Consider the following 27,476-nt stretch of genomic DNA (forward strand, 5'->3'; position numbering starts at 1 on the left):
GCCCTTGACCGGAATCGAACCTGGGACCTTTCAGTCCGCAGGCCGACGCTCTATTCACTGAGCCAAACCGGTTTCAGCTTATTGATTTTTTACAGAGAGGAAGGGAGAGAGAGAGTTAGAAACATCAATGAGAGAGAAACATCGATCAGCTGCTTCCTGCACACCTCCTACTGGGGATGTGCCCGCAACCAAGGTACATGCCCTTGACTGGAATCGAACTTGGGACCTTTCAATCCGACGCTCTATCCACTGAGCCAAACCAGTTAGGGCTCATGTGGTCTTTCTTAACCAGCTGTTTAAAAGTCCTTCCAACCTGAGAATTGGTTTCATCATTACTGCTTCCATGAAGCCTTCCCTGACTGCCCCAAGTAAATGAACTCTTCACCCAAGAATGTTGCTCACAGGGAGTGCACCTACCAGAAACTTTCATTTACTTTTACCAGGACTTTTTCTCTTAATTATTCTATCTGAAGAGTCTGAAAACCCAAAAGACAGGAATGTGAAATCCTGGTCCCTGGGCTCTCTCTTCATGAGGACAAAATGTGAAATACGATGGCTTCTACATTTCACTTTTTCATAAAATACCAGCATTCTTGGATTATATAAACGCCTGGCATTGACATTTTCTCCTGATGTTGCAATTATTGCACACTAAGGTCATTAATGCTCTTATTGCAAAATCCCAGTGAATACTTAACTGTTTTTACCTTATTAATGCTACCTGTAACTTTCCATTCATATATTCAGTTATTCATCAAATATTTAATGAAACCAGATTCTGCACTAGACACTGGGAATACAATAGTGAGCAAAATACACATGGGTCCTATCATCAAGGGCCGCTAGGATCCAGCACAAGAGAGAACAACAATCAAGCAACCACACAAAGTGTGGTGAATGCTCATCTAATCTAGTCCAGAGGGTTAAAATCTAATCTGGCTAACAGAAGTGACGTTAAAGTGAAATCTGAAGAATTAAGAGATGGAGGAAGAATAGTTCAGCTGAGGGAACAGGAAGGACTGGCGGCAAGAAAAAACATGCACATTTAAGGAACTTAAACTTTATTAAGAATGGGCCACATAGAGGAAGGGCAGTAAGAAGGAGGACAGTGCTTAGGGGCTTTGTAAACTGTGATAGAGTTTGGATTAAAGGCAATGAAAAAAGTCCATGGGAAGGTTGTGAAGGAGGGAAGGACAGGAAAAAAAGTAATTTTGGCTACAATTTAAGAAAAACATTTCTATTATGTCCATTATTTCCTATTCTATTTTCTAACTGATTTTCATTGTTGCCTTATTCTAAATACTTTAAAGAGCTAAGTTAAAAGAACACTTATATTTAGTTCGGGTATAAACAGTAAATTCTCCATGTATCACAGATAAATATGTAAAACTTAAGTTATTTTTGCAGAGTAACTTCTTGACTCCTGATTAACATCACAAAATAGATAAGGTTTAACAATAGACTAACAGGTAATTGTATCTTCCTTTTATTTGAAACCATTCAGTTCTAAATTATTCATTTTAACTGAAGAACAGATATGTACATAAACTAAAATGATCAATAATCTAGTTTCTATTCCACTTTGGAATGTCCTTTTTAATTTTCATTTAAATATGGTATCTCTAAAATTTAGGAATTTAAAGCCACACTACAGAAAAGGGCAAATCCATAAATACATAATCTTGCGATTTATCCCCATATTGGGAACTGAAAGTGTGGGTTAGGCCGATGTCAAAGACCGAGTAGAGAATGGTTTGTAATTTTTTTTACAAGTTCATTTTTATATTCTTGGGCTTTAAGAACAAAAATTATGAGTAGTTTTATTATTTTTCTGCTAATAAAAACATTTCCACATGGAAAACAAAGAGTAGCAGTATTCCCTTTCAAATCTTCCCTGAGTCAGGTTAAATAACTGAGTTTCATTGAGATACAAAAAATTTTTTAAATGTTTTTACTGATTTCAGAGTGAGAAAAGGGAAGGGATAAAAACATCAATGATTAGAACCATTGATTGGCTGCCTTCAGCATGCTCCCTACTGGGGAATCAAGCCCTCAACTTGGGCATGTACCCTGACAGGGAATCGAGCCTGGACCTCCAGGTTCATGGGTCAGTGCTTGACTACTGAGCCACACTAGCCTGGCTACAAAGTGTTTTTTAAAATACTAAAAAAAGAATATAAGCCCTAGCCGGTTTGGCTCAGTGGATAGAAATTCAGCCTGTGAACTAAAGGGTCCCAGGTTCGGTTCCAGTCAGGGGCACATGCCCAGGTTGCAGGCTCGATCCCCAGTAGGGGTCGTGCAGGAGGAAGCCAATAAATGATGTTTCTATCTCTCTCTCCCTTTCCCTTCCTCTCTGAAATCATTAAAAATATATTTTTTAAAAAAGAACTACATTAACAAAGCAGTGTAGTATTAATTTCTATCATTTAGTTTTGTATGTGAATATATAGTTTTGAATAGTGGCTGTATTCTAAAATATTTTGTGCAAAAATACTAAAATGAACAGCAATGTCAGCAACCAAATGGAGATAAGTTACAGAATTTTAAAATACTTTTTGATAGAAACCATTGATTAAAGTTTTAGTTTTGAACTGTGTAAAATAAATCAAGGAATAAGGTCTTATATAACCAAAACTAAAACAGCAAAAATGCTGACAATATTTTTGCTTGAAATATTTAGTATTTTAAAATATTATTTGAAGGTTAAGGCAGCATCTTATTCTGAAAATTAAAGGATCAGTCAGGACACATTTCTTTTTTACCTTTTAATATAGATAATAAAAATATCTTGAGAGTAGCAGTTACTTCTAGCTTTGCTTTATTTTCAAATAAAAAATTAGGTGAATTAATGGATTCATACACCTTTATATGTAGAAAAGGACTAAAAGAGTTCTACCTTAACACAAACTCAGTTATTTTCTGATATTGTCAGCTGAGGTAGTATATAATTAATCAATATTGACTTAATTTTAGAAAATCATGGGTGGATCATATACCACCTATACCTAATAACTTTGTTTAGGACTCTACATGATATGTGTTGTATGAGAAATCTGTAACATGATGATGCTTTAGTAAAATACAATACCTGTTTTCAAATATTAAAAAATAGACCAAACCCCAAACATTCTGATTTTGTTGTTTAAAAAATTGCTTTCATTTTAATGATCTGAGTTAGTAACAAACAAATGTACAAAATTATCTTTCACATTTCCATACATTGTATTATGGACCACTTAAAACTCTGGATTGCAAATGCAGGTTTCTTTGTATCCTTAACTTCAATTATTGCCACTTATAAATAAAGGTGATTTACAAAAACATGCATTTGAGAACACAGATGCTAAAAGTTGCACATGGAAGTTAATGTACAACCAGTAGCGTACATTGTTCATTTGTGCAGTTTGTGTCGAATGCAACTGACGCAGAAGCAGTTATCCTGGGATTTTTCACTCTAGTTAAATAACATTTTTGGGCAACAGATGAAAGTACAGTTTAAAACAAAAACTGTATTCTAAAAATACAATAAAATTCACTTGTACAGCTGAAGAAACTTTTGGGACCCAAAGCTAATTCAATAACCCTGCTGCTACATTGGTTTTATGGGTATATTGCCAAAGTCATAGGTTGGAAAATAGCTGAAAATAAGTATGTATAGTAAAAGGAAAATGAGACTAAAAAACGTGAGGAAAGCTTTGAAAATAGTAGTAATGTATGAGTCATCTATAATTTTCATTTTTAAATTTCAGAAACTTGGAAGATAATCTGAACATTTTCTAAGCCGTTTAAAATTTTAAGATTTTTCCATCATACTGTTTTCTAGGCCACTTCCCCAACCACTAATCTGCACTATAAACAAACACCAACATATGACTTTTTATATTAAATTGTTTCCAGATACCTGTAGGTAAAAAAAAAATCTAATCTTCCTTAAACATGTTTTTCTAAGTTGTGGCAACATTTGCTTTACCCCTCTTTAACTCAATCTACAACCTAAAGTTATTTCTATATTATAAATTTTAAATTCCCTGGCAAGTAATGTGAATGTTACCCAGCTAGATATTTATTCAGCTTCTTAAAGGACTTATATATGGTTGTCATAATTGTCCCACTTTCCCTTAAAGCCCAAGTTTGATGTAATCTCATGTAATATGGATTACCTGAGAAAAAAATGGTACAAAACAATGGATCTGTTCCAGGCAGTATTATAGACTTATATTCTGATGTTATTGAAAACACTTGTTTTATTACAATGAATACAACTGCAAACAGTTTGAGGACAACTGCAGTTGAAAAGAAAATGGGTGGTTTTCTATAGGAAACATCTGTTTTCCATGGACCTTGTGAATAAAATGTGGCTAGTGATTTCAAACATGTACTTCAAGTTACCTAAATGCAACACAGCTTCTAAAAAAATATAAATCATCAGTGATTCAGGCAAGAAAGCTGGGGGAGTAAAGATGTATACTTAAACACTACATTAGGAGATGTAGTTACCTACTCTGTACTTTGAAATGAAAGAAACCAATTCTGTCCAGAGTCAGTACCAGAAAGAGATATCGCTGCTTCCTACTCTTCTACATAACAAAATTAATTTTATGATGCTTTCACTTGCTGATAGTTTCTTATTTGAACTATCAAAAAGAATCTAGGTTATTTTTGTTTTCAAAATAAGCTGCCTGGTGGTGTTTTTATAAAACTTTCAGAAATGAAACATTTAACCTTAGAGAGAAACTTTGATATTGAGTATCTTGTCTAATGGCAGATACAAAGATTGTTGAATTAAGGATTATTGCTTTTAAAAAGATAACCATCAGAAATAAATATGTAAGGTTAACTCAATACTCATTTTTCACTCAATGCTATGTTTTATTCCCAAATCAAGTCACATGTTACCTTCAATTCTTTGCCAGTTTACTTAGGTTTTTAATTATAAGAAGTTAGCCTGTTAACTCAAAATGAAGACAATAGCAATAGCTACATAAGCACGTCTTATTTGGGCATTGAGCAGTAACACTGCTTTCTTGATAGGACTTAAGGCACTAAATGGTAGTAAAATAAACAAAAGTATGATGATTAACAAGTTCTTTAGAATCCTAAAAAAGGAGATCATTTAGAAGGACACTATTAAATCTTTTTCTCAAACAAATAAGGCATCCTGTTGGCAAACACAAAAAACACAAGGTCATGTTGAACCTAATACATTCACTGTCTCTCAGCTAAAGTACTTGACAAATTGACAAATTAACTAGCTATGATAGCATGTATAAAGGTTGGAAAGGCACCAAGGAGAGCTCTACCACTTCCAGTTCTGAGAGTCAGGTAGGCTGTGTTTAACACTGCATGCATGTAATCTAATTATAAATTTTATTCTTTAAAATGTATAATGTGGTTAGATTTTCGTTTCAACAAATCAGTTAATCAAATGCTTGTTTAGTAAGAAATTTATTTTCATGAATCAGAAAATTACAGCAGTGTCTAACACAACCCCATTATAAAGCTAAACTAATTCTAGTACTGAATGCATATTCTGGATAACACTGAAGCAAATCTGTATAAACAAAAAAGGTTACCTCAAGATAGAATTCACAATTGAAATTCAACATATAACTAAATAAGATTTACTGAAAACGAAAAGTGTAGTACAGGTACATCAAACAATTATAATCACAACATTTTCCTTGTGAAAAATACAACTATTAGTGAAATAAAATGTACAACTGAAATTTTTTTCCAAAGGAAAAAAAACAGTATAAAGGAAAATACTTTTCTTCGAGATAAGGAAGATAGTATGTCATTGTTGTTGTTTTTTATCACAATATAATTTCACACAAAAAGCAGTCATAGAATTGCACCAATTCCACATCCAGTTTCCTGAACATGTTAAGAGTAAAAGGAGTTTGTAAAGCAGAATGCAGTTTCTGAATTTTATATTTTAAATTGATGATATTCTCATACAGAATGTCATAGCACACCAGATCTGTTTACACATGTACAATACTTTCTGTTTTGTGGCCAGACATGAATACAAACATATGATTTCTGCCACCTTTCTATCATTCTGGTGTTTAGTCAGAGTCAGGAAAAAATAATCAAGCTACTTATGTGTTACCTAACAATAAAGAAAAATATTTAGTGCATGCTTCATCATTTGTCAAAAAACATTTCTGAAAATAAAACTCAGTTACCAAATGGTTTACAAAATAGAAAAATCATTCATTAGGATAAAAATGTGGTGGGACGTAGGTCCATTTTCGAAGGACTGACTTCCTTGGCAGCACCACTGTCCTTCAGCAGAGGTCAGGATGCAAGCAAGTTCTATGGCCAGAGCAGGTGTGCCTGCAGGAGATCACTACTTGACATTTGATTATCCAAGGCTCTAGACCAGGGGTTCTCAACCTGTCACGACCCTTTGGGGGTCGAATGACCCTTTCACAGGGGTTGCCTAAGACCATCGGAAAACACATATATAATTACATATTGTTTTTGTGATGCTTTAATTATCTTCAATTTGTAACAATGAGATTGGGGGTCACCACAACATGAGGAACTATATTAAAGGGTCGCGGCATTAGGAAGGTTGAGAACCACTGTTCTAGACCAACTTTGATCACTCCCTCCACCATTTCATTAGTGCTACAAAACAGATGAAAATTTTCTGGAAATGTTAGAAGCATTTCTGCTGTACATGATTTAGAAGTTCTCCAAATTTTTCAAATAGGTCTTCTACCCATTTTACATTTTTCATACAAAGCTGAACAATTTCTTCTTGTCCTAAATCTTCATTTTTCTTCTGCACAGAAGAGATCTAAAATAAAGAGAATTGCCACATTAGCTTATACATATCACTTTATAAGCTCTTTATAAAGACTATTTCTATATCCTGAAAAGAGGATTTATTAATTCACCTATAAGTACTGATCTTTTTTTAAAAACCCATCCACGGAGAATAATTATTTCATATACATTTGAATGAAGTCTAATCCTATCATTTTTGGCTCCATGGGAGAAAGGAAGAAGGCCAGGAAAAGTGGTTCAAACTTTTTTTTTTTTAAATATATTTCTTTATTGGTTTCAGAGAGGAAAGGAGAAGGAGAGAGAGATAGAAACATCAATGATGAGAGAGAATCATTGATCGGCTGCCTCCTGCATGCACACCACTGGAGATTGAGCCCGCAACCCAGGCATGTGCCATTGGCCAGAATCGAACCTGGGACCCTCCAGTCCGCAGGCTGACGCTCTATCCACTGAGCCAAGCCGGCCAGGGCTGGTTCAAACTTTTTAAATTCCTTTCAGTTGTATTAAAAGCAGAATGACAAAATTTGAGGTCAATATTTCCTTTAAGATAATGTAAAAATAGTGAACATATTTTGCATGACCACCTTTACTTTCTCCTTTGCTAAACAGAGGTTAGATTTAGAACATCTTTCGAAACAGACCATTATGAAATCCATTACATGTAACTGTGAGTAAACTTAACCCTTTTTAATTAAAAACAAAACAAAACACCTGATAGTACTGTCTACATTTAAACCCTGAGCGAGTTAATCCTTATATCCCATCCACAAAGTGGATTACTATTGTCATATATAATTTCTAAGCAACTTAAATTATGATACTTAAAAGTTACAATTAAATGTTAACTATCATTTCTTCATGCCAAGAACAAGACCCCATTTCTCTATAATTGAAAAGGATAGGGCCATTCTAGTGATAAGGAAAACAGTGAGATATATGTGACTGAAGTATATTAAAACAGGATCATTATACATTGAGAAGAAAATATAATCAAGTACCATTTATTATGGCAATGTAAACCAAGCACCCACAACCTAAAACATTACCACTTATAGCTCCTTTGAGAGGCGGTGAGCCTCAGATTAATCTGAGCACAACACAACAGAGAGGCTGGGAGCAATAGTCATTACTTATAGGAGAATATAGAGACATACATTTTTAAGCAATTCTCTTTGACACATTAAAAATACTATAGTTACAGTCTCCTTAAAGCATGGAAAAACATACATTTTGTTTTTAAATAAATGAAAAAAGAATTACCTCGTCTTTACATATCAGATAAACATGATATTTATAATGATGGAGTGAATGATACAAAGAATATAGCTGTATTTTCTCTGGATCAACAGCAAACTCCTGTAATAAGAAAACAGTTTAGAGATATATTTATTTCATGGAGCACCTGAGCTAAGAACACTTTTATAAAAATGCTAGGCTAAAAGTTTCAAAGGAAATATTAAAAGTGACTTGTATGGCTAGATATTAGCTCGTATTAATAAGCTGCTATTAATAAGAGGCTTATTCAAAATAATTTAAATTTTATTTTTAAACCTTCACTTTTTTTCCTGAACATAAATATACACTATTTCAAAATATTTAACCATTATAGAAAAGTTTAAACAATGAAGATATAAGATGATTTATAAAGTAAAAGAATCCTATAATTTCTTGGTTCAGAGATAAACAAGATTAACAAAATGTTATATATTTCTCATGTTTTCCTCCATGTATAACATATATTTCTATAACTTCTTTTTTAGCCTAACTAAAACATGGGTATCTATCTATTACATACTCCATCCCCAATATAAATTAAATGGCAGGAAATTTTGACCCTTTTTCACTGTTGTATTCTTAGTACTTAAAACTGTATTTGGCATACTACAAGCACTAAAAAAACCCCAAAAACTTTATTGAAAGAATGAATGAATTTATCACTTCTTTTTCTGAATAGGCATTAATTTAGACCATGCTTGAAAATGAATCAATTTCAATTGTAACAATTTTGCAGATATGTGGTCAACACTGAATCTTATTAAATGTGTGCACACTCATTATCTGTATGCATTTGTATCCAATGACAAAAAAAACTATAAAATATACACTCAAGCATGGTATATTTCCTTGCTTACTAGGCTATTTAGAAATATTTTGAGCACTTACTATATGCCAGATATTGTGCTAGGTAATGGAGAGAAACAAAGAATAAGATGGAATCCCTGCTTTTTAGGCCAGAGTGGCTCATTCCTACCTGAAAATAATTCAAATTTAACAACAATATAGTAAAATATTTGCCTGCCTCAATGTTTTAATTAGAATTATATTAACAACTGGAAAAGGTATAATAACATCAATCAATATATACTTACTTGTGCAGATTTAATGGTTGTTTTAGAAGTCCTTAGAGTTTTCTTATTATAAGCTTTGCCATTCATTTTGATTTTAGAAACAGCAGATCCCCCACTTTTTGCTTTAGAGTCTCGAGTAATTATTGTTAGTTCAGGAAAACTTTCCAAAGCATTCTTTAAAATAAAGCAAAAATAATTGACATCAGAAGAAAACTAATTTACACTCCTTATAGCTACTCAAATTTACTTTAAAAAATATATAAACGTTTACATACATGTACATAAACACACAAATATATATACATGGGGAACACTGATTGGGTGTGGCATATCTGATATTCAAATACACACATACGTGGGAGTGTTAAACATGGCCAAATTCTTTGCAGCTCCCCTCCCCATCAAGATGTGAATCTTAACTATATTTATGGTGATCATTTTGCAGTATAGACAAATACTGAATCCTTGCTATACACCTGAAACTAATATAATGTTGTATGCAAGTATACCTCAAATAAAAAAAATGTAGATTCTATTTCCCCATCCCTTGTATCTGGGTCAACTTTATGACATGCTGGTAAGCAACCCCACATGACACTGTGGGAACCCCCGAATGAGGCAGAAAGTTCTTTGCAATAATGCCTTTCTGGTTTCAATGTAGGGGAAAGAGGGACATATACAAATGCTTTTAATTTATGATGGGGTTATATTCTGATAAACCCATGCTAAGTTGAAAATACTGTAAGTTGAAAATGCATTTACCACTACACTACAGAGCATTGTTGTTTAACATTGTGATCACGAGGCTAAGTGGGATTTGTGGGTCCCTGCTGCTGCCCAGCATTATAAGAGTATCATACCACATATTGTAGCCCAAGAAAAGGTCAAAATTCAAAACTCGAAGTATAGCTTCTACTGAATTCATATATCTTTTACACCATCTTAACGTAAAAATATTAAGTCAAACCATTGTAAATCCACTTAAGTTTCTTCAAAGCTCTACCAATTGAACCACTGTTAACACTCTAAAACTTGGTCAAGTCCTGGATCAGGGCAAGAAACAAGTGTTGTAATGTTCCTCTGGCTTCACCACTTCTCTTGCTTCTTTTGACTATAGGAAACGCAGTTGTGAAATAAGAGTGTAAAACAAAAAAGGGACAGACCCAAAGACTGAGAAACAGCGATCAGGCTATCAATCCCCAGAAGGAAAGTAGGGGAGGGCGGGGGTAAGGGGAAGAGATCAACCGAAGGACTTGTATACATGTATATAAGCCAAACAAATGGACATGGACAACAGGGGGATGGGAGCATGCGTGTGTGGGGCGGGAGGGGGGGGGAGGGGGAGGTTGGGGGTTAATGGGGGGATGAGGACACATTTGTAATACCTTAACTAATAATAATAAAAAAAAAATAAAACAAAAAATAAAAAAATAAAAAGATATTAAAAAAAAAAAAAAAGAGTGTAAAACAGAGTTTGATGAGTTTTGTGACCACAATGATACAATAGTTATCACTGATAATTTAGTGGCCATATGGCAGAACCAATTCTAGTCCATTCTTTAAAAGTCACTGGCGTATTTATGCCCTTACCTACTTGGCAAATCATCCTGACATGAAAAGCTACAAACAATAATTGGAGCCTGGCCACAGTGGGCGCAGTGGTTGAGCATCGACTTATGAATCAGGAGGCCACGGTTCGATTCCCAGTTATGGCAAATGCCTGGGGCGCGGGTTCGATCCTCAGTGTGGGGTGTGCAGGAGGCAACTGATCAATGATTCTTTCTCATCATTGATGTTTCTAGTTCTCTCTCCCTCTCCCTTCCTCTCTGAAATCAATAAAAATATATTTTAAAAAAATAATTGAATATTTGTAGCTAAATTTAACTAGTTTGAATAGTTTTTAAAAATTGAGCTACTAGCATCATTTAATATTTTGATACTAAAAGGGTTCAAGAGTTCACATTATCTTTATTTTCCCCCATTATATTATACAAACTAGAGGCCCAGTGCACAAATTTGTGCATGGGTGATCAGGGCCAGCTGGCCATGGGGAGGTACTGCGGGAGGTTGGCCAGCTGCGGGAGTGCACTAACCATCAGGGAGCAACTCCTGTGTTGAGCGTCTGCCCCCTGGTGGTCCGTGTGAGTCATAGCTACTGGTCGTTCAGTTGTTCTGCCTTAATGGTCGCTTAGGCTTTTATATATATAGATTGTACTTCTCATTTGATAAACTGAACTGTTTTATAAACAGTCACAACCTTCAAGGCCACTCTTTTCAAACCCTGTGTGAGTTCCCAAACACCTGGTATTCCCAACAATGCATTTTTAAACAGAGACCCTAATGTTTTTATATATAAGTATAGGAGGGAACTAAGTTTCATTTAATAGACACAATAGAATCTTTACTATTTTCTACCAGAGTGAGCTATCACTAATTTCTAGCTTCATTTTCTTAGATTATTTGTGCTATTATATACTTTGGTGTTTTCCTTATAAAACATGCCCAGGCTTGAATTACTCTTTATAACAAATGGAATTTAAAGACCAAAAAATAAAAATAAATGGATTTTACATTTGGGAACAATGAACACTAGGTCAGTATGCAGACGAAAGGAGAAAACTTAAGTGCTCTTTCTAATAAGCACAAGATGCTAAAGATGACTAGAAGTAAATAGGATTCAGAGGAAATAGATCATTAACTTCAAAAAGCTTTAGGATTCCTAAAATTACCGGGATCATCATGGGAAGTGGGGTTATTTCTAAAGAATAGAAAATAGTTTATAATCTGTTTGTAATATTTTATATCAAATCATTCTAAATTTTAGTACTGTTTGTGTATATAGCTTAGAAATGGCTATAAATGAAAATTATCAAAATTAACTAATTTTTTTAAATTAAATCTTTATTGTTCAGATTATTACATTTGTTCCTCTTTTTCCCCCCCATAACTCCCCTCCTCCCAGTTCCCGCCACACCATCCGCCCTCACTCCCCACCCACTGTCCTGATCCATAGGTGCACGATTTTTGTCCAGTCTCTTCCCCCATCTCCCACACCCCTTTCCCCCCCCAAGAATAGTCAGTCCATTCCCTTTCTGTCCCTGAGTCTATTATGATCACCAGATTATTTATTCACTTGATTCTTAGATTCACTTGTTGATAGATGCATGTTTGTTGTTCATAATTTATATCTTTACCTTTTTCTTCTTCTTCCTCTTCTTAAAGGATACCTTTCAGCATTTCATATAATACTGATTTGGTGGTGATGAACTCCTTTAGCTTTTCCTTATCTGTGAAGCTCTTTATCTGACCTTCAGTTCTGAATGATAGCTTTGCTGGATAAAGTAATCTTGGCTGTAGGTTCTTGGTATTCATCACTTTGAATATTTCTTGCCATTCTCTTCTGGCCTGCAAAGTTTCTGTTGAGAAATCAGCTGACAGTGGTATGGGTATTCCCTTGTAGGTAACTGAGTTTCTTTCTCTTGCTGCTCTTAAGAGTCTCTCTTTGTCTTTTGCTCTTGGCATTTTAATTATGATGTGTCTTGGTGTGGTCCTCTTTGGATTCCTTTTGTTTGGGGTTCTCTGCGCTTCCTGGACCTGTAAGTCTATTTCTTTCACCAGGTGGGGCAAGTTTTCTGTCATTATTTCTTCAAATAGGTTTTCAATATCTTGCTCTCTCTCATCTTCTGGCAACCCTATAATTCTGATGTTGGCACGCTTGAAGCTGTCCCAGAGGCTCCTTACACTATCTTCATATTTTCGGATTCTTTTTTCATTTTGCTTTTCTGGTGGTGTTTTTTGCTTCTTCGCATTTCAAATCTTTGCCTTGATTCTTGCGCTCCTCTGGTCTGCTGTTGGGAGTCTGTATAGTATTCATTATTTCAGTCCGTGTATGCTTAATTTCTAGTTGGTTCTTTATCATAACATCGAGGGTCTCATTAGTTTTCTTGAGGATCTCACTACATTTATCGGCGGCTTCTAGACAGTTCTTAAGAGACCTTAAAAGTGTGGTTCTGAACTCAATATCCTCCATTGACAGTTTTGTCCTGTTTCTTTGTCTCCGCATTTTTTATGCTTTCTTGGTACACCCCCTAGTGGGCTTTGTGCACAGTCTTGTTGTAGTTAAGCCTTGATTGTTGTCGGCAATACCGGGGGTGATTTGACCTCCAGGCTAACTGGCTATCCAAAATTAACTAATTTTAAAAATTTTGTTTTTTTCTGTGAAAATAAGAATATCAAAACTAATTTTTCACTTGCTTATCATAAACTATTACATAAGCTTTAAATATCTACTGAATCTATTAAATTTCAAGTGGTAGCTTTATTTTAATGCAAGTTATTAGAGAACTGGTTTGATATTTAAAGCATGGTTAGCCAAAACTGGTCACTATTAAGATTTAATAAATCTTTAGAAAACACACATCTAAGAATATTCTCTTGTCTCTAGAAACATGGTATTTCCCAAAGGATATTTCATTTGAAAAACAGTTAAGTGGAAAATACTTGACTAGGAGTCAGTAGACCAAATTCTTAGTAATGAGCTTCTTACCAACTTTGGACATTTTTCCCTACAAGTACATATCAGTGAAGAATATAGGACTACTGGTAGAGTTTGGTGTCAATTAATTTTGAACTCAGTGTTCAGAGCCTTAATTTTCACCTAGCTAAAATAAAATCAATTTTCACTTTTATGTAGAGTTCAGATAAAACAGTGATGTGAAAAAGCTATACAAATTACCCAAAGAAATTGAAAATTTAAGCCCACACAAAAACCTGCACATGGATGTATACAGTAGCTTTATTGATAATTGCCAGGATTAGGAAGCAACCAAGATATCATTCAGGAGGTGAACAAACTGGTACATTCAGACAATGGAATATTATTCAGTGCTAAAAAGAAATGAACTATTAAGTTATGAAAAGACATGGCAGTACCTTAAATGCATATTACTAAGTGAAAGAAGCCTATCTTAAAAGGCTATACACTATGTGGTGTCAACAATATGACATTCTGGAAAAGGTAAAAAGAGACAGTAAAAATATCAGTGGTTGCCAAAGGCTGGGGGGCGGGGAAGATGACTTGACAGAGCACAGAGGATTTTTAGGGCAGTGAAACTACTCTACATGATACTGTAATAGTGGATACACGTCCAAACCCATAAAATGTGCAACACCATAATGTCAACTATGGACTTTGGGTTATAATGATATGTCAGTGTAGGTTCATCAATAATAAGAAATGTATCATTCTGGTAGATGTTGATAACTGGGGAGGTTGTTCGTGTGTATGTGGCATATGGAAACTCAATTTTGCCGTGAAACTGCTATAAAAAATAAACTGTTAATAAAAAGAAAAGCTATACAAATATGCAAAAAAATTTATCTGAAGATAGACTCAAACACTTTTAGATGTTATATGTTATACTCTAAATAAGAGCTGGAGAGTTTTTGACAACTAGGTAGCTTCTGTGATAAATTTTCTGAGTTTAGATTAACATATATTTTTATATAAATTAAAATATTTCTGATAACACTAAAAACAACTTATAGTGGCAAGATATATTAACAGATATAATTATATATATCTCCTACCATTATATGAGGATTAATTTTCCTCAGATATTGGCTAAATAAGGCAAGTAAAGGGAATTTTGATGACCATGCAAAGAAAATGCCAATTCTAACTATAGATGAAATGTGAAAAATTTGAAAAGTTTAAAAGTAAAAAAGATTGGTATCCAGTGGTAGTTTATAGGAAATATTTTTGAAACAGTTGTGAGTTATTTTATAGAAGGAATACTAGATAAATATATTAGCCTAAAAACTTAATTTAAGCAAAGAAAAGTAAACAATTAACATTAAGAATATGTTTAATAGGAATATAATGAACAACATAAACTGATGGACAAAAATAGATCCAGAAATATAGAAGCATCAAACAGACTGTCAAACCTCAGAGGGAAGGTAGGGGAGGGTGGCAGGGGGTAAAAGATCAACCAAAGGACTTGTATGCATGCATGTAAGCATAACCAATAAACACACACAATAGGGGGTGAGGGCCTGTACTGGGGGGTGGGAGCAGGCTGGGAGTGGCCAATGGGGGCAAAAAGGAGATATATGTAATACTTTCAACAATAAAGAATTTTTTAAAAAAAGAATATGCTTAATAATGAAGACAAGCTAAAGACTCAATGAATAAAAATCAAATTTTTATTGGGTAAGGAAATTTTATAAAATGGAAAATGACTGTCATAAATTTCCTTCCTATTGTATTTAAGACTACGATTCCCACTGAGTTTGCTAATAAATCATCTGAAGAAAATACCTTGAATGATTGATCCAAATGAAGATTCAAAAGAAGTCTCTTTCGGTTATCATTCAGCATGCTATCTATTTTTTTCATATGAGGCAAAAGTAGCTCATCTAAAACAAGATAAAAATTTATTATAACAGGATAAACTATCAACTCAAAAACTCGTTAAAGTTTTTCACATCATTAATATATCAAGACATTAATTTAATTGGCTTATATAAAGTAATGCTTTTGAAAATTAGGACATGAAGTTTTCTGAACAAAAGCTAACTTGAAAAATAGGTTTACAATAGTCAAGTGAGAAAAAAGCATGATCCTAGTATGAAAGGATTAAAAGTCCTAGGTTTTACCCTTCTCCGACACCAGAATTGATTGATAGCAGTGATTTGACAAGTAGGCAAGCTGTCTGATTTCTCCAGACCTCATTTACCATCTGAACAATAATAGTATTATAATTATTGGAAATTTATTTAACACTAGAGGCTCTGCACCGGTGGGGTCCCTCAGCTTGGCCTGTGGGATAGGGCCGAAACCAGCTCTCTGACATCCCTCGAGGGGTCCCGGATTCAAGAGGGCACAGGCCAGGCCGATGGACCCACCGGTGCACGATCGTGGCTGGGGAGGGCTGCGGGAGGTTGGCCAGCTGGGGAGGGACGGTGGGAAGGCTCCAGGGCATGTCCGGTCCGTCTTGCTCAGTCCCAACCTGCTGGACCCCAGGAGCAAGCTAACCTACTGATCAGAGAATCTGCCCCCTGGTGGTCAGTGCGTGTCATAGTGAGCGGTTGAGTGACCTTAGCATATCATTCGCATATTACCCTTGATTTGTTCAGTGGCCAACTGACCAGCCACTTAGCATATTAGGCTTTTATTATATAGGATTATAAAATTTTCTAAAATACTGAATATGATATTCTTAATTCACTGTAGTTTGGGGCAAAGAAAAAGTAGGGAAAGGCCCTGTCTTGGTTGCTTGGTGTGTCATCCTGTATACCAGGGGGGTGTGGGTTCAACCCCCAGTTAGAGCATGTGCAAGAGGCAACCCATCGATGTTTCTCTTTCTCTCTCTCTACCTTCACCACTCTCTCAATCAATAAAAAAAGCATGTCCTCAGGTGAGGATTAAAATAATTAGTTAACTTAGAAAAAAGTAGGGGAAGAAAAATGATCGAAATCCAGTTTTAAAAACACAAGAGTCAGCATAGTTATTTTAAAAAAGGAGAGAGTAAAAGTATAACAAGGATTCCAACCCAAAACTTTCTGCTTCCTTCTTCACCCTTCTGAAATGTTAAGGACTTTTAAGAAAAGCACCTTCAGAATATAAGTTTAATTACTTTTGGTGTTGTATTAAATATTTTAGGTTATTAGATGATTTCTTTTTCTTTCTTTGTTCTTTGCTTTCTCTTTCTCAATAATCCTCATCTGAAGACATGTGTTTTTTTTTGTTTTTTTATATATTTTATTGATTTTTTACAGAGAGGAAGGGAGAGGGATAGAGAGTTAGAAACATTGATCAGCTGCCTCCTGCACACCCCCTACTGGGGATGTGCCTGCAACCAAGATACATGCCCTCGATTGGAATCGAACCTGGGACCCCTCAGTCCGCAGGCTGACGCTCTATCCCAGGGGTGGGCAAACTTTTTGACTCGAGGGCCACAATGGGTTCTTAAACTGGACTGGAGGGCCGGAACAAAAGCATGGATGGAGTGTTTGTGTGAACTAATATAAATTCAAAGTAAACATCATTACATAAAAGGGTACGGTCTTTTCTTTTTTTTTTTTTTTTTTTAGGTTTATTCATTTCAAATGGGCCGGATCCGGCCCGCGGGCCATAGTTTGCCCACGGCTACTCTATCCGCTGAGCCAAACCGGTTAGGGCCGAAGACATGTTTTTATTGATTTTTTTAGAGAGAGGAAGGGAGAGTGAGAAACCTCAATGTGAGAGAGAAACATCAATCAGTTGCCTCCTTTACGGCCCCAACTGGGGATTGAACCTGCAACCTTTAGGTGTACAGGATAATGCTCCAGCCAACTAAGCCACTGGGACAGAGCTAGATGATGATGTTTTGTAACATGAATAATCTTTAATGACCTTTCTGAAAATGTATATATAATCCTCCGGATCTAGTTTCTAATTTCAGAGATGAATAAAACCACTCTTTATATATTTAAAATACAAACACAAGCACAGTGACCAGTGAAAGAACATGTCCCCTAATTGAAGATAAAGTCCTTAGTGAGGAACACTTTTTAAGGTCACACAATAACACACCTGATAGTTTTCTTTTATCTTTCTAGTAGTGATTAATTCTATTCAAATACTATGAGAATTACATTAAACAAAAACAACTTTTACATACTTATGAATTTTTAAATATAACCATTAAAATCTTTCCCCCTCATATTATATGGAGAAAAATAAGAAGATAAGCAATATTAAAAAATCATTTAAAATACAACTGTTGAGAAATGACCACTGCTAAGAGATGTGTATTTTATGTTGCAAGAAGCTTTGAGAGTGGAAAACATTTAATGGCAAAAATACCAACCCAGAAATTAAGTATTGTTTTTGTTGTTGTTAATTCTCATTCAAGGATACTTTTCCATTGATTTTTACTTTTTTTTCTTAAATATATTTTATTGATTTTTTACAGTGAAGAAGGGAGAGGGATAGAGAGTTAGAAACACCAATGAGAGAGAGACATCGATCAGCTGCCTCCTGCACACCTCCTACTGGGGATGTGCCTGCAACCAAGGTACATGCCCTTGACCAAAATCGAACCTGGGACTCTTCAGTCTGCAGGCCGGCGCTCCATCCACTGAGCCAAACTGGCTAGGGCTCCATTGATTTTTAGAAAGTAGAAGTGGGGGAGCAAAGAGAGAGAAACATCTATGTGAGAGAGAGACATTGATTGGTTGCCTCCCTCGGGGATTGAACCTGCAACCAAGGTACGTGACCTTGACCGCAATGGAATCCAGGACCCTTCAGTCCATGGGCTGACAGTTTATCCACTGGGCCAAACCAGCTAGAGCAACTATTGGGTTTTGATCATGGTTCATCTACCACTAACTTGTTAACTTAGGAAATACATTTAATCTTTTTGAACCTTAGTCTACACCAAATAAATATTTTTGACTAGACAATCTCTACTCTAAAATGATGTACAGATTATATCAGATGGTCAAAAAAGCATGGACCAGAAATTAGAAGACCTTGGATCTTAATCCTTTGCTACTTGCAAGCTGTGGGCCCTTAAGCAAGTCACTTAACCTCTGATCCTCACTGTCTTTATCCACCAAAATGGATGTCCAAGTTCTTCTGGGATTGAAATGGAATAGCCCGGCAAAATATGTGGAAATAATAAAACAATATGTATTATTAGGCATTACTGTTGAAATATCTGATTATCTTTTGATCTCATACCCGTTCAATTCATTTTGATATAAGGGTAATGAAAATTAGCTCATAAATCCTTTCATTCCTTCTCAAAAAAACACACAAAAAACAAGTATTGATTTCAGAGAGAGGAAGGGAGAAGGAGAGAGAGATAGAAACAGGAACGATGAGAGAGAATCATTACTGACTGCCTCTGCACACCCCACACTGGAGACGAAGCCCACAACCTGGGCACGTGTCCCGACCGGGAATCAGACCACGACCTCCTGGTTCAGGGGGTGATGCTCAGCCCGAGCCACACCAGCAGGGCTCATTCCGTCTTAGCTGTCCCTGGTACAGACTAAAGTAGCTGAAGGCTGAGTATTAGTGAGCAACATCAGCGATGCGAATTATAAGTTTATTTCATATGTCAATTTTATCCCTATTTTATTATAATAAAAAATTACTAAAGTATAAAGAAATATTAATGAATGTAACCCAATGCATATAGTTTTACTACTAATAGATTAGAAAATAATTACTGTGATGTATCTTTTACTGGACACAAATATACAGTTTTAATTTTTATATCATTATCTGATTCATCTTTCTAATTACTGTATCTGGATTGTTCATGATATACATGAAATATTATGAGGATGATAAAGATTCCGCAGTTGAAAGAAACTATTGGTTAGTTACATAATTTTACTATGAATAGAAATCAATAAAAGTGCATCCAATATAAAGTTGTTCAAATATTCAGAAAACTCATGAAAAGATATTACCATTTTACAGAATAGATATATATCATGGATTTGGTTTTTTTAATTAATTAATTATTATTATTTTAAAATTTATATTTATTGTTGAAAGTATTACAGGTGTCCTCCCCCTCTTTCTCATTGACCTCCTTCCACCCTGCACTGCCCCTCCCAGGCCTACACCACACTACTGTCTGTGTCCATGGGCTATGCATACCATTGATTTGTTAATGGACAAAGTATAGGTATATGTTACAAAAACCATACATTAAACACATAATTAAAACACAAGAATAAAATAGATCCATAAAGTACTACCAAAAAAGTACTACTTAGCAGACTGTACCATTGCTCTTCTCTAAGGCTTGCATTGTGTCAGGGTCCAAAGCAATGCTAACAAGCAATTCCATGTAACTCTTAAAGGTTTCCTTCATTGCTCTTGTGTTCAAAAAACGAGTGACAAAGGGAGCTGGATGATCAAATTCTGGGAGGGAGAAAAGATGAAATATTAAATATTCTTTCCTGACAACTTTAAAAAGCAGGTTTCTCTATAACAAGACTGTATAAGCAGATGAAAGGATGTAGATAAAATTTCTCTAATTAAAATGGTTCTCCCACTCTGCCTTTAAAAACACCTGGGTGAGAGAATTAGAAAGCTTGTTTATACCTGCAAAACAACCGCCGCCGCGCCCCCCTCTCCCCCCCATTGCTAGATTTATTAAAACATGATCTTTTGACAAGGGATGGAAGTTGCAATGAAGCTTAATTATACTTTATAAAAGGTTCCTAGGTGACTCTGAAGCCCAACACCAGACCAGCCTCATCAGAACCTATTTCTCCTCCCTGGGCCCTATCACAGATAGGAGAAGTACATATAAAATGCTTCTGCTATGAAGTGTGATGATTATCTCCAAGAAGATCATCCATATAACTGTTTGAGTCATAAAGTAAACTAGACATCTTTTCCCTATGGGACACCATTATTAAAAAAATAATATTGTATTGATTTTTAGAGAGAGGGGAAGGGGAGAGAAACATCAATGTGAAAGCGCAACACTGATCGGCTGCCTCCTGCACGCCTCCTACTGGGGACAGAGCCCATAATCCTGACATATGCTCTGATCAGGAGTAGAACCAGCAACCTCCTGGTGCCTGGGATAACACCCAACCAACTGAGCCACAGCAGCCAAAGCTGGGACACCATTTTTATCTAAAAGAATGACTGACAGACACACCATGCCTATTCAGACTTAAGTATGCAGCAGACATTTTCTTAAAAATCAATGCAGTGGCCTTAGCTGGTTTGGCTCAGTAGATAGAGCATCAGCCTGTGGACTCGATTCTGGTCAAGGGCACGTTACCTTGGTTGCAAGCTCCCAGTCCTGGTGGGACAGGAAGCAACCAATTGATGTGTCTCTCTCACATCAGTCTTTCTCTCTGTCTCTCCCTCTCCCTTCCACTCTCTAAAAATCAGTGGAAAAACATCCTAGAGTGAGGATTAAAAAAAAATTTAATGAAGTGAGTCTATCACTTCAAGGAAAACAACTAATGGTATTTGTTGCCAAAAATAAAAATTGAGGTTTCAAGTGAAAATTAGAATTCTGGAAAAATTATATCTGCCATTGTCCCAATACTTAAAGACTTCATCAATGAGAACAGAGGTGGTATTAATAAATGTTATTTTTGATACTATAAAAATATGACATAAATGTAAGAGGTAAAACCATAAAACTTTTAAGAAAATATAGGAATAAATATTTATGACTTGGGACTTGGTAATGGATTCTAAATATAACACTGAAAGCAGAAGCAATTAAAGAAAAATTTGGTTTCATTAGAATTTCAAACTTTTGTGCATTAAAGGACATTATTTAAAAAGTGAAATGTTGCCCTAGCCCAGTGATGGCGAACCTATGACACGCATGTCAGAGGTGATACACGAACTCATTTTTTTGTTGATTTTTCTTTGTTAAATGGCCTTTAAATATATAAGATAAATATCAAAAATATAAGTCTTTGTTTTACTATGGTTGCAAATATCAAAAAATTTCTATATGTGACACGGCACCAGAGTTAAGTTAGGGTTTTTCAAAATGCTGACACGGCGAGCTCAAAAGGTTCACCATCACTGCCCTAGCCAATTTGGCTCAGTGGATAGTGTGTTGGCCTGTGGACCGAAGGGTCCTAGGTTCAATTCTGGTCAAGGGCACATGCCTGGGTTTCAGGCTGGATCCAACGTGCAGGAGGCAGCCAATCAATGATTCCCTCTCATCACTGATGTTTCTATCTCTCTCTTACTCTCCCTTCCTCTCTGAAATCAGTAATAAAAAAAAGTGGAAAAAAAAAAGTGAAATGTCAACCTACAAATTGGAAGAAAATGTTTTTAAATTATATATCTGATAAGTGTTAAATATCTAGACTGCATAAAAAACACCCACAACTCAAGAACAAAAGGAAAAATGACCCAATTTAAAAATGTTCAAAGGATTTGAATAGACATTTCTGCATAGATAAGCAAATGGCAAGTACATGAAAAGATGCTGAACACCATTAGAGGTTAGGAAAATATAAGTCAAAACCACAGTGAGACACCACTATAAATAATAAGTGTTGGTACGGATGTGAAGAAATTGGAACCCCCATGCATTGCTGGTAGGAATGTAAAATGGGCAACGATAGTGAAAAACAGCGTGGCAGTTTCTCAAAAAACTAAACATACAATTGTCACATGACTCAGCAATTTCACTTCTAGGTATATACCCCAAAGAATGGAAAACAAGGACACAGATATTTGTATGCCAATGTTCATTGCAGAGGGGGAAACAATCCAAGTGTCTATCAAGAGATTAAAAATTAAACTAAATGAATGTATATACAGGTGAATAAACTTACAATGGGATAGTACTGGACCATAAAAAGGAATGAAGTTCTTATTCATGCTATAATATGGATGAACCTTGAAAACATTATGCTAAATGAAATAAGCCAGGTACACTTATATGAGATATTTAGAATAGGCAAATTCATGAAGACAGAAAGTAGATTAGAGATTACCAGCAGCTGGGGGAAAGGGAGTTAATGCTTATAGTTAACAAAGCTTCTGTTTGGGGTGATGAAAGTTTTGGAAATAGTTGTGATAGTTGCATAATAATGTGAATATAATTAATGCTACTGATTTGTATACTTAAAAATGGTTAAGCCCTAGCCGACTTGGCTCAGTGGATAGAGAGTCAGCCTGCAGACTGAAGGGTCCCAGGTTCGATTCTGGCCAAGGGCACATGCCTGGGTTGCGGGCTCGATCCCCAGTAGGTGGCATGCAGGAGGCAGTCGAATGATTCTCTCTCATCATTGATGTTTCCATCTCTCTCTCCTCTCCCTTCCTCTCTGAAATCAATAAAGAAATATATATATTTTTTAAAATAATAAAAATAAAAACAACTTTTTAAAATATGATGAAAATGAAATAGAATATGTACATCAGTGAGCAAACAAGTATCTTTACATGACCAGTTATAAAATCATTATATGAAAGTTATAAAATCATTCATAGATCAAAGATATATTCAAAAGGTAAGATGAACCAATAGATCTTAATGTAACAGGAATGAAAAGCTGAAGAAACTACTACTACTCAAGTTTGTCAAATAAAAAATTTCCTTGAGTAACAAAAATATCCATAAAAAAAGGTAATTAAAAATATCCATGAAAAGGTAATTAAAATACTCCTCCCTGTCCCAACTACATATCTATGTAAGGCTGAGTTTTCTTCATATACTTTAACCAAAATAATCTATATTATAAAAGGCCTGTGGCCGTAACGCCCAAAGACTGAACTCACCAGGAGTTGTATTGATGGGTCCTGCGGTTGCTGTGGCAGGCAGGACTTGTGGGTCACCAGGAGGTGCATGGAGCACCTCTTGTGCCCCCCCAACCCCGAAAGCCGCTCACGGTGGCAGGGCCTACAGCTGGGGGCCCACAGCTTTCGGCAGCTAGTATATAATAACAAACTGAATGTAGAAGCAAATATGAAAATGCTACTCTTCTAAATACTGTTAACTTAGGAAAATACAGTTGTTACAAAACTTAGTATCTAATTGGTTTATTTTAAAGAAATATTTTTAAAATTTATTTAAACTGATACTTAGTAAATATAAATAATAGAAAACCTAAGTATTTTGGAATCCTCACTCTATCCTCACTTAAAGATTATTAAGAAGTTTTTTGGTTTTTTTTAAATATAGTTTATTGATTTTTTTATAGAGAGGAAGGGAGAGAGATAGTTAGAAACATCGATGAGAGAGAAACATCGATCAGCTGCCTCCTGCACACTCCCCGCTGGGGACATGCCTGCAACCAAGGTACATGCCCTTGACCAGAATCAAACCTGGGACCCTTGAGTCCGCAGGCCGACACTCTATCCACTGAGCCAAACCAGTCAGGGCTATTAAGAAGTTTTGAAATAAATAGGTTGGAAACCAAAAGCCTGTTAATTTTATATTTATTATTAATTTCTGCCTTCTTGCCCTGGCCAGTTTGACTTAATGGTTAGAGCACTGCCCCGCAGACTGAAGGGTCTTGAATTATCAGTCAAGTGCATGTACCTAGGTTGCAGGTTCCCCAGGCTCGATCCCTGGTTGGGGCAGGAGGCAACCAATAGATGTGTTTCTATCACATCAATGTTTCTCTGTCTCTACACCTCCCTTACACTTTCTCAAAAACAAAAAAGTCATGGGAAAAATATCCTCAGGTGAGGACTAACTACATTTATTTGCCTTCTTTTTAAGTAGTACTAAAAATGTTTGCCTAACTTTAAGTGACACCTAGTGGTTACTCAAATTACCAATGAAAGAAAAATATTATTGTGATTGTTTTTTGGTAAATTTAGTGTATGCTCAGAACCCATACCTCTCTATTCCAAAGAGTAAGTAGGCCTGGCCAGTGTTGCTAAATGGTTAGAATGTGTCGGATCACCAGCCCAGCCGGGCGCATGCAGAAAGCAACCAATCAATGTGTCGCTCTCACATCAATGTTTCTCTCTTTCTCTCTCCTCCTTTCCCTCTCCTTCCCTTTCACTCTGACTCTTAAAAAAAAAAAAAAATCAATGGAAAAAAATGTCCGTGGGGGGGCATTAACAACAAAAAAGTAAGTAGGAATGTTAACTGCAAAAATTATCTATGCCTTCCATACATACTCAAAGCACTGAATTCCTTTATAAATTCTGATATGCACACTTCTAAACAACCATTCCTAAGTAGCTTTTAAAAACAGTACATTTTAAGTCAACTTTTGCCCTGAGGAAGAATTTTTATGATGATTCTATTTCAATTCAAATAATCTCTAAGATTAGCTACCAAGTAATGATACTTGTTATGTGAGAAACCATTCTGGACATCAAACAGTAGCACCCAATAACCAATTCATCATTCGAGTTCTGCCGAGATTACAAACTAAATTTCTCAAATGTGTCTCCTCTCTTCCCTCCATCCCTGCTGCCACAACTTAGGTTCAGATTTTCAATTTATATCTAAACTATGATGTCTTGTAATTCAATTTCAAAGTTCTCATGTTGTTTCCTACTTAAATCCCTACAAGGGCTCTCCTTTGTTTACAGGATCCCAAGTTTTTAGCTTTAGCATGGCATACATGGTATTCCATCAACCTTTCATCTTTTCCTTCCTACCTTCAACTTTATGCTCTAATATAGAAGGATCAGCAAACCTTTTCTGTAAAGAGCCAGATGGTGAATATTGAAGCTTTAATGGTCACATGCTCTCTGTTATAACTACTTAAATCTGTGGTTGGAAAGCAACAGTATGAAATATGCAAATGAATCGGCATGCCAATAAAACTTTATTTATAGACTAGGTTGCAGATCCTATTTGGCTCACTGTCCAGAGTTTGCTACCTCTGCTCTAGACCACGGAACCATTTGAAATTTCTTGCCTATTGTAATTATACAATAAGTTTGATGGCTAATGAAATGTGTACTGACATTTTCTTGTGTTTTACAGCTACCTGAGGTTTTATTTCTAAGAAAGTAAATATTTATGTATAACCTACATAAATGCTCTTTGATGTTTCCAAAATTTTTAAGAGTGAACAAGGGTTCTAAGGTAAGAAAAAATTAATAACTGATTTATTTCAATCTTTTCATGTTATAAAAGAGAAGTAAAGCACAGAGAGGTTACCTAGCTTAGCCATGGGCAACTGGTTGGCTGGTGGCAGTATGCATTACAGTATACTAGAGGCCTGGTGCACGAAATTCATGCACAGGAGAGGGGGGGGTGTCCTTCAGCCCAGCCTGCACCCTCTCCAATCTGGGACCCCTTTGGGGATGTCTGCCTGCTGGTCAGGCCTAAACTGACAGTCAGACATCCCTCTCACAATCCAGGACCACTGGCTCCTAATTGCTTGCCTGTCTGCCTGCCTGATGGCTCCCAACTGCCCTCCCCTGCCAGCCTGATTGCCCCCAACTGCCCTCCCCTGCCAGCCTGATCACCCCCAATTGCTCTCCCCTGCCGGCCTGATCGCCCCCGAACTGCTTGCTCCGCTGCTGGCCTGATCGCCCCTAACTGCCTCTGCCTTGGCCCCCACCACCGTGGCTTTGTCCAGAAGGAAGGCAGGATGATTGGAAGATGTCCAGTCGACCCGGTCTAATTAGCATATTACCCTTTCATTAGTATACTAGGGGCCCGGTGCACGAAATTCGTGCACTGGGTGTGTGTGTGGGGAGTGTCCCTCAGCCCAGCCTGCCCCCTCTCACATACTGGGAGCCCTCAGGCGTTGACCCCCATCACCCTCCAATCGCAGGATCAGCCCCTTGCCCAGGCCTAACGCCTCTGTCAGAGGCCTGGGCAGGGGACTCTCATTTCCCCCCATCACTGGTTCTGCCCCCAGCCCAGGCCTGATGCCTCTGGCCTGCCGGGAGCCGGTCCATGCTTGCTGTTTCAAGGGACCTGGCATATATGGCATACTGTTCTTAATATGTTTGCTCACCTTCTTGGTACTATGTGTTTTAACCAAGGTCTCTGAGAAAGGTTGTTTCCCCAGGTAGGGATTTTCCCCTGAAGTTAGGGAGGGAATAAAACCTCTTAACTAAGTGCCAGGCGGGTAATTAATCACTTTAACTACGAACAATCGTGCTTAAGCTACATAATCTTTACTCCCTGGAATGAAGATAAGAAACGCCCTAACCTTTGTAATAGAGATTGATAGGATTGAATCAACTGGTATAAATACAGATGCAACAAGAACAGCAAGAGACAGAACTTAGAATACAGAGCTTAGAACACAGAACTAAGAAGACAGAACCTACACAGAACTAGAGACAGAAGAACTTCGCTGGAGAGAACATGGCAAAAGTTCCTGAACAGAAACTGGGCTCAGAACCTAGAGACAGAACCTAGCGAGAGAACATGGCAAAAGATTCTGGACTGAACCTGACTACAGAAATTGGCAAGAGAACCTGACTAGAACCTGGTGACTGAACCTGGCTGGAGAACCTGGACAGAACCTGGCTGGAGAACCTAGCAAGAGAACATGGACACAGACCCTGGCTGCAGATCCTAGCCAGAACTTCGCTGGAGATCCAGACCAGAACTTGGCTGGAGATCCTGGCTAGAGATCCTGGCTAGGCTGCTGATCAACTGAACGCTGTCTCCGTGTCCTTCCTTCTCCGCCGACTCCGTCCACACCTTTGGGGACCCCTGGACCTGCTGGGGTTCGACCCCAGCACTGGCCCAGGCGTCAGGCCTGGGCAGGGGACCCCCAGACCCCTCCAATTGCTGGCTCTGCCCCTTGCCCAGGCCTGATGCCTCAGCCAGAGGTGTAGAACCCCATCACCCTCCGATCGCCTGATCAGCCCCTTGCCCAGGCCCGACGCCT

At 36.7% G+C, this 27,476-nt stretch overlaps 1 protein-coding gene across 4 annotated transcripts in view; it reads right to left on the reverse strand.

Annotated features, from left to right (window-relative positions):
* Window positions 1-3,127: 3,127 nt before the first annotated feature.
* QSER1 (glutamine and serine rich 1) overlaps window positions 3,128-27,476 on the reverse strand; it is a 63,780-nt gene continuing 39,431 nt past the window's right edge. For all 4 annotated transcript variants that reach the window (XM_036326312.1, XM_036326311.1, XM_036326308.1 and 1 more), the window contains exons 9-13: window positions 19,939-20,076; window positions 15,469-15,566; window positions 9,168-9,320; window positions 8,059-8,154; window positions 3,128-6,808 (exon numbers count right to left, since the gene is read on the reverse strand). In XM_036326312.1, coding sequence (XP_036182205.1) covers window positions 6,668-6,808; window positions 8,059-8,154; window positions 9,168-9,320; window positions 15,469-15,566; window positions 19,939-20,076 — 626 coding nt within the window. In that variant the 3' untranslated portion in view covers window positions 3,128-6,667. The remainder of the gene's footprint in view (window positions 6,809-8,058; window positions 8,155-9,167; window positions 9,321-15,468; window positions 15,567-19,938; window positions 20,077-27,476) is intronic.

This window comes from Myotis myotis, unplaced genomic scaffold (genome assembly GCF_014108235.1).
Source record: "Myotis myotis isolate mMyoMyo1 unplaced genomic scaffold, mMyoMyo1.p scaffold_m19_p_10, whole genome shotgun sequence".
Classification (NCBI taxonomy): Eukaryota; Metazoa; Chordata; class Mammalia; order Chiroptera; family Vespertilionidae; genus Myotis; species Myotis myotis.